The sequence below is a fragment of the Rhipicephalus sanguineus genome, chromosome 7 (assembly GCF_013339695.2).
Source record: "Rhipicephalus sanguineus isolate Rsan-2018 chromosome 7, BIME_Rsan_1.4, whole genome shotgun sequence".
In the NCBI taxonomy this organism is placed as follows: domain Eukaryota; kingdom Metazoa; phylum Arthropoda; class Arachnida; order Ixodida; family Ixodidae; genus Rhipicephalus; species Rhipicephalus sanguineus.
This window is the reverse complement of record NC_051182.1, coordinates 101,061,224-101,074,128: the sequence shown is the minus strand read 5'-3', so window position 1 is coordinate 101,074,128 and position 12,905 is coordinate 101,061,224. Positions and strand designations below refer to the sequence as shown.

The following is a 12,905-nucleotide window of genomic DNA, read 5'->3' as shown; positions in this document are numbered from 1 at the left end:
CTTTTCCGGCGTTGGGCATCTCTTCAGTTGTTAGCGTTTGTGGTGTTGTGACTTCTTTCTTGTGTCCGTGTTTGCCCGCCTTGTCTTTTTAGAATGAATACTTACCAACTAGCTCAGCTGTCTGTTATTCACAGTCAAACCGCTAACTTTGTGAGTTCTGTAGCCGGATACAGCCCAAAAACAAAGCAGCGCCCCTCAAAACATAATTGCCGAGGAACTGCATCGACTGCTTGTAATGACGTCGTGGGTAATCCCCCATCGCTACACCGCAAGTAGCTAATAAGGACTAGTGGCAGACTTTTCTTATTATTCTGGCGCACAACCAGTTGGGACACGAACTGGTAGGGGGGAGTCTGCTTAAGGAAGGAAGGGGTAGTTCGAACAATGGTGTAGGTGTGTTAATAAACTGCTCTGTGTTTTCTTAACGGTGCTTCAGAGGGCTGCAGTTACTGGTGACGCGGACAATGAACGCGACCTTCCATGGAGCAGTGTGAGAATCCAGACGGCCTCAACCCTGGTCCTACTACAAATGGTGGTAGCAGCACCGACAACCCTCTGCGAGTGTCGTCGGTGCTACTACCACCATTACGCTATCGCAGCTATAGCTTGCCAATCCCGCGTTATGGTTCATTCAAGCTGAGAACAAGTTCCGCGTTCACTGCGTAACGTCAGAAGTTAGCAAGTATGAGCTACTCCTTGATGCGTTGTCGCTACAGGCAATGGCCGAGATACGCGACGTCGTCGTGCAACCCCTTGGTGAAACTCCTTATACGACGGTCAAGCAGACACTTCTTCGCCGACTCGTTCCGCCTACACATCGGCGCATTCAGCATCTCCTGAACAACGAAGAGCTCGGGGACAGACGCCCCACCCAGCTCCTACGTCACCTGCAGCACCTGAATGGGGGCCAGCCGGGCTTCTTGGACACATACGTATTACGCGAGCTGTTTCTACAGCGTCTTCCAACGAACGTGCGAATGGCTTTCGTCACAGCTCAGCATAAGTCCCGGTCGGAACTCGCAGCACTGGCTGACGACGTGATGTACGTTGCTCCGGCAGCCATAAACGCTGCCCGTACTTCTCAGGTTGCCGAAGCAGATTCTCTTCGAGAAATGGTTAAATAGCTCGCATCTCCAGTAGGCGACTTACGCCTGGAATTGCGAAGCACTCGCAACTTCAACGACCAACCCTGTCCACATCGACAACCTCCCACGTCGCGTTCTGTGCAACGACCGTTTCACCAAGCTGAGTGCAGTTTCTCAAGACAGGACCCATGCTACTATAACCGACTTTTCGTGCCGCGGCTCGTCAACGTGTGTCACCGTTTTCGTGGCGCAATGGAAATTTTCAGGCCGATCGTCAATAACACCAGCGGGTGATCACGGATAATCATCAAGCCGCCTCTTCTATATAACCGACCGGACCACAGGGCTGCGTTTGCTGTGGACACTGGAGCAGAAGTCAGCATAATTCCTGCTTCCAAAGCTGACCGGCGTCTCCGCGCAAAGTCAACTCCTCTACAAGCTATCAACTCTTTTCTCATCACATCTTACGGACAGCAGCCCCTGACCCTCGATCTCCGCCTCAAGAGAAGGTTGCAATGGTTATTTTGGATAGAAGACGTCCGCTGTGAAATTTTAGGGGCCGATTTCTTAAGGCATCTTAATCTGCTCGTGCACTTTAGCCGCTATCGCCTGGTGGATAACATTGCGGGATTATCGGTCAATGGTTTTCTGTCACACACTACGGCCCTAAAGCCCACTTTTTGAAACCATTTACCACATCGTATACAGCTCTGCTCAACGAGTTTCCGGAGATTACTACACAGTCTCCGATGGATAAGACCCCTAAGCACACTGTGACCCATTGCATCGCTACTACAGGCCCACCTGTTCACTGCCGCCCTCGTCGACTCAGTCCCGATAGACTTCGAGTTGCTTGCAATGAGTTCGAGTATATGTTGTAACTGAAGGTCATTCGTTCGTCATCAAGTTCGTGGTCGTCGACGCTGCACATTCCCCCTTATGAGGGCACGGCTTCCCCTAATGTTCGCGTTTTAGAGCATGACACCTCGTGCACGCAACGTGAATAAATAAATAAGTGAGTGTATATACGTAACGCTATTTAACGCTGAACATTTTGACAGAGTTGCCTATCTGGTTGGGTTAATAAATTAAGGCTTTCAAAGAGCTCCAACCAAAAAAGGGGTTTATTTCCCGACGTTTCGGAATCAACTCCATTCCTTCTTCAGGGGGAGTGACAGCGGAGGTGTCGAGGTGCAACTTTTAACTTCTCTCACGAACCAGCTGGGGAGAAGGAGGGAAGGCGCGTCTTCTTTGGTGGTGAGAGTATTGAGGGGGTTGTGGTTGCCGCGGTGGCTGCGGTTGCGTGGGCTGTGGATGTGCCCTTGTCTTTGAGCACTGCAAGTGCCGAGCTGCGACAGTTGTTAGTTTGCGCTCGACGTGTGTGTGTTTGTGTTCTTTTCGTACGTCCTTTGTGCTTGGGCAGCGCGCTGCAAGTTTTGAGGTGCTTGCCGTTCTTCGTGTGACATTTCAATTCGTTGCTATCGCATTCATTGCTTCGCCCTCGCGGCGAAATTGTGACTTTGTTTCTCGGAAAGAACAACCAGGCTGATTTTAGCACAACATAAATGTTTCATTCTGGAGTTATTTGAGGCGGCCTACAACATAATGTTAAACCGAATTGAGCAAGAATAAAAAGGCTGTCTAATTAAAGCAAATACCTAATTAGTGCTTAGTCATGAAAAAATACAGCTGTATTTACTCCAGACTACCACCAATATGCGTCAGGTGGAACTCCCCTAGAGTGCATGGTTTAAAAAAACATTTTGGTCGGAGTTAGCTGGGAAACCCGTCTACGACGACCACATCAGCATATGTTGGTCTTTACATAGGCAGTTGCTTTCTTTTTAAATGCCGTGACTTCGGAAAATATCTATTTGCAGAAGCTCCTATCGAAACAATGCAGATACACGCAGCGCTGCTATGCAGAAAGATCCCGCCAGGGGAACGCTTTTGCCAACCGGCGCCCGCTCTGAAGGGTAGGGCTTGTGGGTGTGGCACTTGTAGTGTCGTCACACTGCTTGCAAACAGGAAGATGTCTATCAGTTTGCGGATGCGGCAGCTGCTGGTTTTGTTTATTTCGTTGTGCTTCAGCGTGTACGACTATCGCCACCTCGGTGGGTCTAAGGATACGCACCACATGTTGGTAGAGCCGAAAGAAAGAAGGAACCCAAGCCACATGCAGCTTCGCTGTCGAAACGCATTCGGACCGCCCACTTTGCCTCCGTCATGACAAGATCAGATCACGTGATTCGGCATGGAATGCGACAACGGTTGCAACCTGGTGGATGGCACGCCTAATACCAAGAATAGCTTGTTCACTCGTTTGTCGTGCAGGCACTCATGTCATGGGCAGATTTGTCTCCAAAAGTTCGAAGGTATATAAGGTGCTAGTAAAGCACTCATTAACCATCCACCCTTTGAACTGGGCCTGCCGATGCCGGCAGGGCTACCACATGCTGTATTTCATCCTCAGAGCCTCAAGCGCGGCATATTTTGTCCTGTGGGGGCATTGAAGAGAAAATATCCAAGCCTGGCTGCCTGCAGTCATTACTACAAAGGCCCATACGCAGACAAGTGCAAATTATGCAAAAGACGGCGAAATTAAAACATAATATATTGACCTACCCTCAGGTGACCCGACCGGGCCTCGCACTAAATTATGAAGGGCAGTGGCAGATTGTGTGGTTCAGCTTGGCCGTTGAACACAAGTTTTGGGCTGTCCAGCTTTTAGCAGACGCCGCCAAAACCCAAGTGCTCGGTGCTTAGCTCGGTGCTGGATAAGAAGCGCCTTTTACTGAAAATGTTACAACTGATAAGACTTTATTTATGGCGAAGGTGAAACTCCGCTGAGGTAGCCGCAAGTATGCTGAGCATTTGCTGTAGCTCGCTCTAGCTCGGGCAACGCTCCGTCGCCGGAGCTAATCGCGGAGGCCACGCTGAACCTCTCTTTATTCAGTGCTTTACTCTTGTGTACATTTCTTTCAGAATATGACACCGAAGTGAAAAACACGAATAAAACTAATCATACTACAGAGACACCTCTCGAGCCTACCAAACTACCCGAGATCAGGCACGCGTGTGACACTGTTCCCCGTGCGGTAAGGACCGAATTCAACCAACATTCGTAAGAGACACCTTACGCAGTACGATACTGCCTTCTTCAACGAAGCTGCGCACTGCTGACGTGCTCTCACTGTGCCGTTTTTGTGTACATACGAGTCACAACGCCCGGGCAATATATGTACTGGACACCATTTTATATAGACGTGGCGCTTTAAAGAAGGTTGTGAGGCTTTCGAAAAAAACAAACAATAAGAAAACGAAATTGTGAGGTCACCAGTACTAGCTCTAGTTGGTAACAGATTTGCAGCCAGATAAATTCATCGGATGATGTCACTTCATCACCCGATTTTGCACCTTCACATTGTTGAAGTGAGGAATCGTCTTGCCCGGTAGGACGTCAATTACAAGCGAGTGTCACTGCGTTTGTCCGTACTCAATATGTAGCTTCCAGCATCAACGTATGCGCAAAACTCTATGTCACGCACATTGATTTGTTTTTTTCTCTCTTTCATAGCGTCTCCCACGTTAAGTAATCAGCGCCGGTTTGCATGCTGTATATGCCTATTCCGATTTTCGTTCGGCGCCAATGGAACCTCACCAGGTTCGGTCATTGCTGACAAGTGCGGCTAGTTAATCGCTGGGTGGCAGGCGCGTCTGCAAAGCATAAAACGCAGGAGCTGAAAACAACCAAAGTATAAAGCAAGAAGCCACGTGCCCTTCCCTTCGCCGTAGCCGTGAAACGGCAGTCAGTTAAATGTTACAAAAAAAGTATATCTACTTCACAGGCCTACTTCCTTGAACTTCCAACGGTCGCTTCGGAGCTTCCACGGTCGCTCCCGTTATTATCACCCATGGACTTTTATTGGCGACAGCACGTGATTTCGGTTATTTATCCAGTGCGCAGCACGCAGTTTGGTTTCTGAGATTGCACAGCGAAACAAAATAGGAAGAGAAGAAGGAAAGAGGGAAATGAGGAAGGCACGTACGCCACTGTGATATGGCCTCGCACTTCACCTTCTCCAACACCTGAAAGAATGCAAGGTAGCAGTCTCGACGCTTGCCAGCGAAATCGAAGGGACGGAGTGTAGGATTTGACAGCGAGGGTCTACTCCTTGGCGCATAGTAACAGGAGAGCTGATTTTTTTTGTAAATGGTGCAATTTCGAACTATTTTTTTAAAATGAAGAGTAGTTTTTGTTAGTCACTCCCCAATCCGTACCTTACAGATTTGCAAAGCTGCCTGGTAAGGGGCCATTGAACACTTCAATTCCTTCGTGACAGTTTTTTGTATTGGCGACCGCGACCTTCTCTGTTTCTCTCAAGTGACCTAATTACGACTGTCCGATAGGATTCCCGGTACCAGATGAGCACTCCTTTGTCATGGAGAATTTGAATAGTGTTATCGGCACTGGGAGAGATCGTTAACTGAAGGGTATTCGTAACGCTCTGTTGTTCTCTCGTTTACTTTTTTATTTAAAGTTAGGATTTACAGTGCATTCGTATCGTATTCTTGTGTATTTGAAGGCCCGTTAGCCCTTACGCTGCGATTCAACGGATTTGAAATGTCCTGCGTTATACGCACCACAAAATGACATCAATGGTCAATTTAGGTCGTGTAATACATGCCATATGGAGAAACTTGCACTTAATATATTTGCAATAACTCTGCAATGTAAGGACTGAAGCGACGGAACTTTGAGGTTTGGAATAGTGACACCACTGATGAGATGTTGATAATTGTATTTAATATTTTGCTCTGCATCATAGCTTGCAATGATCGACAAGATTAACGGAATGTATGTGAATTATTGCCATGCTTTTCAGGATGTCGGCGTTGGGCCATGCCTTTACTACTGCGATTACGTGGAACATAACGATACCTGGCTATACGGTTACTACCCAGATGGCTTACCTTGCTGGGTAACAAGTTGCTGTTTCTCCGCAAGTGTGACGTAGTAGTTCCGCATACCTTCAAGCGAAAACACACATTTTCCTTATCCGTGCACACATTCATAGCTATTTTGATGCCTGCTAGATACGCTGCCGCAATTTCAACATTGCCGGCGAGAATATTGCACAGAGAGAGAGAGGGAGAGAGCAACTTTATTAAAAAAAGAAGTCCGGCAGGTTCTTCGGGAATTTGGGCTAATATCCCCACCTAGGCGTCGGCCACGAGCCCTTGAGCTCTGGCGGCTGCCTCGGCCCGCTGGACGGCCCAGAGTTGGTCCTCGAGGGCGAAGCTGAGTAGTGCAGTCTCCCAGCGCGGTCGGTTCGATGCTGCAGAAAAAAAAAATCATGGATGATCCCTCTGACATAGGAATCGGTATAGCACGAAGGCGAAACGTGTCTTCATAGAAGTAGTTGATCGTTTATTGTGCATTGATATGTGAAGGCTAGTACAATGTCTATTGGTGTTTGGCAGCTATAGCACTGTTTGACGTGGATGTAACCACGTTGACGCCTAGTGGCACATCTCCATCCCGATGACTAACGCGCATAATAGTCATTTAACGGTTGTGGTAGCCGAAGTTGTTAACGTATACCTGGACACAGCATATCGCGAATCCCGCGCAAACATGGCATCAAGAAGCACATAATAAAACTCACAGGGTCCCTTATGCAATCGCCCAAGACGACTCAAAGGTGAAAACCATCTTATTCTTCTTCTTCTTCTTATTCGAGACCGAGCCCGCTGGCCTGTCTCGCTCCACGAAGGCACAACATTCGCATGTCGACATCGTTGCCTTTCTGCGGCGGCTATTGTAGCAGTTTTATTAGTCGGTGCTGTCGCACTCGAAGCAGTAGGCGGCGGAGAAACACCGTTGATGCATGTGGAAGCTGCACTACTCTGACAACGAGGCTTCACATGATAACACGACGCGAAATTCAGAACACGTAACTGCGTCTAGGACCACTTCTCGGTGCTGGCGCGGCCAGCATTCCCTCTGTCATGGAGACGCCTTAAATGCGTCGTCACCGAATCGCTCTCTATCGGCGGTCGTTATTGTCATTACGTAGTACTTCACTTCACCGCTCTCAGATAGCGGCATCGCCTCGCCCCGCCAAGCGAGATCACCGTGCGAGAGAGAATGTATGACAGATATAAGGCGGTGCTTGTGGAGCGTCGTAGATGTGCGTTGGTAGCGTAGTGGCTAGACAGAGCCCCGGGAACATATAGTCGCGGACCGAGAGGTCGTGTGTTCGATTTCCGGCGATGAAACTTTTTCGTATAGTTTTTTTTTTCTGCCATGCTTTAGTGCGCACTTTACCAACGTCATGCCCGCGATCAAAATACGTCAGTAAAGTCTTGGTGGACCACGGCATAAAACACTTTCGTGTTAAAATCGCTATTGTAGAGATGATTCGAACTTACAGCGTACGGATCAGCCGCTCAGTGCAAAAATGTGAGAACGCAGGAAATCGGCAGAGCTTTAAGGTGACTATTTTGCGCCGTATAGTTGGTGCCGTGCACTCTTTGTGCATCGTCATTGATGTGTTGCATATATACGTCCAAAAGTGTAATATACCCTTCAGCCAATCGTTGAGCGCTACTGTACAAGAAAATGCAGTAGCTGTAAAGATTGGTCACTCCATAAGTCCGTGAAGACAGTGCCTGATATTCGCCTTACACCGAGGACCTTACGAACAACCAGTGATGGAAATTAGAGAGCCTCTCCATCACCTATTCGTGGATGTATATGACATCACGTTTCAGTGGCTTCCAAGGGATTGCGGCATATTGGGCAACCAGTAGGCCGACGCAGCCGCTCGATCTGCACACGAAGACGGCGCACAAGAATCCATCCCGTTCTCAATGACAGATGCTGCAACGAAAACTCGAGAGATTGCTAATGAAAAGAGAAAGTACTTGTGGAACACACCAAGTTGACAGCATACACGACTGCATAGATTGGACCAGTCTCGTCGACTTCGGCCACCGTCCGCACTCTCACGACTCGAGACAACGGTGCTTTGCCGAATGTGGCTTGGTGTCGATTTCGCCAAATCTTTCGCCTTTCGAATCGGCATGGAAGACAGCGCCACTTGCAGCTACTGCGGCAGTGATGAAACGATAGACCACGTTCTTTGTCGCTGCCGTCGCTACAGCTCGCACAGACTATCGCTAGCTGCTGTGTTGGCCCGCCTTGACGACAGACCCCTGTCGGAACGTTCAGTGCTAGAATGCCGACCCGAACTGTCTTCACAACGGAAATGAATTAAGGCCTTACTGAACTTTTTGCGTGGCAGTGCCTATTGAATAGGCTATAGTACAACTTGTATATTACGGTGGCCATTATATGGACACTCGAGGCGTGTTTCTGCGTTCGACGTCGCCGTCATGTTCCGATAAAATAGAAACCGATAACATTGCCCTATGCGCCTTGTGTTCTACGTGCTAGTGAAAGCGTGCCAGTCCGGACGGTGGTCGCGGGTCAAGCAGAGATGAAATGCGCCGGCCCCTCTCCATCACACCAAGGCAAGTGTAGGGATGCCGGAGGAAAAAGAGGAGGCGGCTGCGTTGCTTCGGGCGGCGTCACCGGCGCGGTCAGAACAAAACTTATCGCGCGAATATGATGATGCGCGCTGTCAGAACAAACCTGCGACAAAACTTATAGCACGAAAAGGAAGAAAAGGAAAAACTATGATGGGCGAGTCTGTTAGGTGCCTAAAAATCACGTAACATCACGTTACAACTAGTCGCGGGACTGAAATTGCATAGCAACACGTAACTGGTTCAGTAAAGTTGATAGTTAGGCGAGTTGGTGATAGTTCATGTTAACGTGTGAAGCAGCGCAATGAGACAACGCACAAAAGGAACGAAACGACAGGACAACCGCTGCACTCGCAACTAGTTTATTTCAAAGAAGAACATTGGTTAATATACATACATGAAAGCGTACCACGTGTGACCATGACGTTCAAATTACAACAGTTTTCCGGTGATCTTCCAGAAAGACACTTCGCAATCGCTTAGAACTAGCGATGCTCGGCTGATGCAATCATCTTTTCTTTTAGTGATATGGAAGGCCTCAATTACTTCCCTGGTCCTCCGATCCTTGTTATTGCAAGGTATTTCAGTTTCAGAAATCAGCAGCGTTCAGCCACATTCCAAGCAATGCCGTCTAATGTGAGAATGAGCATTATTTGTTAGTGATCTCTTGTGTTCTAAAAGCCTTGTGTTAACGCACCGGCCAGTTTGGCCGATGTACAACTTTCCACATGAAATAGCCAAACAATAAACAACTGCAGTCGTACATTTGACAAACGGAGAAGCATGCTTAATGGTGCACTCAAACCAATTCTTTTTGTCGACAATTTGCGATCCAGCTTGGCACATATTTTCCCGTGTTTGTTTGGCGCAGAAAACAACATTCAAGCCGTACCTGCTGTCAACCTTCTTTAAATTGTGTACTATTTTGTGCGCATAAAATAACGAGACGCATTTCTTTTTATTTTTTTGTTCAGAATCTCTATCTTTTTTAGGCTGTATCATAGAAGGGCCTGTGCGCTAGTGATGCAGAACTATCGATGGTACTATCGATACTATCGATAGCTAAGTCACTATCGAACTATCGATGGTGAAAAATACTATCGATAGCGCTATCGATAGTAAAAAATTCGATGGTACTATCGATAGTATAAAATCAACAGCGCGGACTCACTGCAGAATAGACTTGGTTTTCCGCGCGCGTGGTACATAGTGGAGCCGGAGGAGCAGGCTGAAGGGCAAGAAAGTTGACATCATGGCGTTCTTCACCAGAGTGCTTTGCTGACACATGATTATAAAGCCAAACTGTTCAGCTGTAGCGGAAAGGAAGCCTTTACTTGTGGTAGGACTGCGCGGCTTCAAAGTGATATTGCATTTTATGATTTCAAAATAAAAAAATACCAAGAAGTTAATTGTAAGGTGTAACTGGTTGCTTTTGGATACGAATTTATTGATGGACATATTCCGCCATATTGACTGCGGAAATAATTAATTTCTTTGCCAAAAATTGCTCATAAATTAAGCGAAGCTGGTAGCAGGCTATCGCAAATATTTTGGCAACATGAGCGGCCAGTAACCGCATGATTATTCACACCACTATCGATAGTATTGTCATGTGGTTGTGACGGTGAAGAATGCTGCAGCAAGACTGGAAAATACGGAGCTCTTTATTTGGGCGAACTTGTGTCCAGAAAATTAAAACTCAAAATACAAGCGATACATGCTGCGCACTGATAGAAGCGGGAGCAGTCGTCAGCCGTTGAGTAATCTGATCATCGGTGGAACGCGTCGTCCTTTATACATCAGTCATCAAACCTTCCAGCGTTATCGCTGGTGCTCGCGTAAGCTCTCGAATAAACTTGACTATTCGCGTCTGGCGCGTAATCTTAACAGAATGATCTCAAACAATTGTGAAGCTTCTCACACATTACGGCGCGGTCTGTGTCAAACGTTGCTAACAGTCTTCGTGGGTGGAACCCGAATACGTCAAAACAAAGCAATAAACACGCGTGACAGTAATATAGTAATATCGCCATAGTAATATTAACGATGGTGCTACCGATTGCACTATCGATAGTTTGTCGATAGTAGCACTATCGATAGTTTGTTTACACTATCGATAGTTTCAGAAAAAACTATCGATACTATCGATAGTCAATTTACCGATAGCTCTGCATCACTACTGTGCGCACATCTCGAAACAAATTCTGCGCTGATCTGCGCAGAGCATGCTTCTCGTAACCAGCACTTTTCAATCTAAGCAACCTGTTTGTCGAAACTTTCGGTAATTTTTTTGGGAGATGGCTTGCCCAAGGCCGCGCTCATGCACGAGTAAGCTATGTCGTTTTTTACGATCTTAGAATGCCCGGAGGAGTAGTTAAGCAGGAGCTTTTCTGATCGCTAAAAGAAAAGACGATTCCATATCACTAAAAAAAGATGATCGCAGCAGCCAAGCATCAGTAGTTGTAAGCGATTGCGAAGTGTCTTTTTTGGAAGATCACCGGGAAGCTGTTGTAACTTGAACGTCATGGTCACACCTGGTACGCTTCCGTGTATATATATTAACCATGTATTCCTTTGAAATAAACTAGTTGTGAGTGCAGCAGTTGTCCTGTCGTTTCGTTCCCTTTCTAGCTGCCTTGTCTCAGTGCGCTGCTTCACACGCTAACATGAACGTAACTAGTCACGCGACTAAAAATCGCGTAACAACACGTAATAACTAGTCACGTGACTAAAACACGTAACATCACGTAATAACTAGTCACATGACTAAAAATCATGTAACATTTAGTCACGTGACTAAAATGACGTGTCATCACGTAACAACTAGTCACACGACTAAAAACAACGTAACAACACTCACGTGACTAAAAATCTGGTAACATCACGTACATAGTTACGTGACTAGAATCATGTAACATCACGTAACTAACTACTCTTGTGACTAAAAATCACGTAACATCACGCAACCTCTGGTAAAGTGACTAAAAAAACGCCAGGCCTGCGCTAAAACCGCAGCACAGTCACAGCGAAAGCTGGAAGAGCTGCGTTTCTAGAGCCCGTTGTAAGCTCTCTTGGGGATACCAATACAAGTACACTAGAAAGGTACCCACTACGCCATAAATCACAATTTTTGTGAAGTTGGGAAGCACCTACTAAGCCATTATTCGTCATTCTGCGGGGAAGCGAGGCACCAGCTACACGTCTGTGGGGCATTATGTGCACTTTGTTGACACGACGGATGCATGAAGAAGTATGGCTCAGCCCTTTGTAATGGGTTGGAAGCTTTAAACGGCCCACCAGTTATGTAATTTGCATTAGGTGACGCCCGGTCGCTATGTCCCTCTCCTGCCATGCTGTATAACATACGTTGAAGTGGGAGAGAGAGGTGGGGGGTGGGGCCAAGAACTTTACTGAGAGCCCGATGAAATGGATCATGCGCTTATGGGCTTCCTTGGCAACCAATACAAATGCACTTGCGGGGAACCCACTACGCTATAAATCATTGTAATTTTTGAGAAGTAGGGCAGCAGGCACTGTGCCATTTTTCGTCATTCTATGGAGAGCCGTGGTACCTGCTAAACGCATGTAAGACATTGTGCGCACTTTGTTGATGCTGTGCCTGACGACGATGAAGAATTATGGCGGAGGCCTTTGTAATGGGTTGGAAGCATTCAACAACCCACTCGTTGCGCAATTCGCATTGTGTGACGCCTGGTTACAGAGTTCGCGTTGTGCGATGCTTGGTGCTTATTTTACTCTTCTACCACGCAATATTGCATATGTTAATGTGGTTCCTTCCCGACATGAAGCCTGTATAGAACCTTTTTGCAAAGCAGTTTCAAGCACAGGCTTGGCTCAGAGGTTGAATACAGGGCTCCCACGCAGAGGACCAAGGTTCGAACCTCGTTCCATCCTGGACTTTTTTAACACGAAAGTGTTTTATGCCGGGGTCCACCAAGTACATCCGTCACGGATATGACGTTGATAAAATGGACGCCAACGGGCGAGAAAGAAAAAAACCAAGAAAAGATACCCCACTGGGAATCGAACACACGCCGCTGCGGCCGCGACGGCAAGCGCCCGACGCCCTACCGACTAAGCCAAGTCGGGAGATGCTAGACACCGCGCGAACGCGCCTTATATCTCTCACACATTCTCTTTCGCGGCGGGCGGAGCGGGGCGGTGCTGCCGTCTGTGAGAGGTGAAAAGAAGTAATGCTTCACGATCGACACTTACTAACGCTTACTCCGAGATTGCACGAGATAT

General features: G+C 47.4%; 1 protein-coding gene across 1 annotated transcript in view; it reads left to right on the top strand.

The window, feature by feature from the left end:
- LOC119399673 (uncharacterized) overlaps positions 1 to 12,905 on the top strand; it is a 34,688-nt gene that overhangs the window by 12,413 nt on the left and 9,370 nt on the right. The window contains exons 4-5 of the mRNA XM_037666495.2: positions 4,071 to 4,183; positions 5,972 to 6,067. Coding sequence (XP_037522423.1) covers positions 4,071 to 4,183; positions 5,972 to 6,067 — 209 coding nt within the window. The remainder of the gene's footprint in view (positions 1 to 4,070; positions 4,184 to 5,971; positions 6,068 to 12,905) is intronic.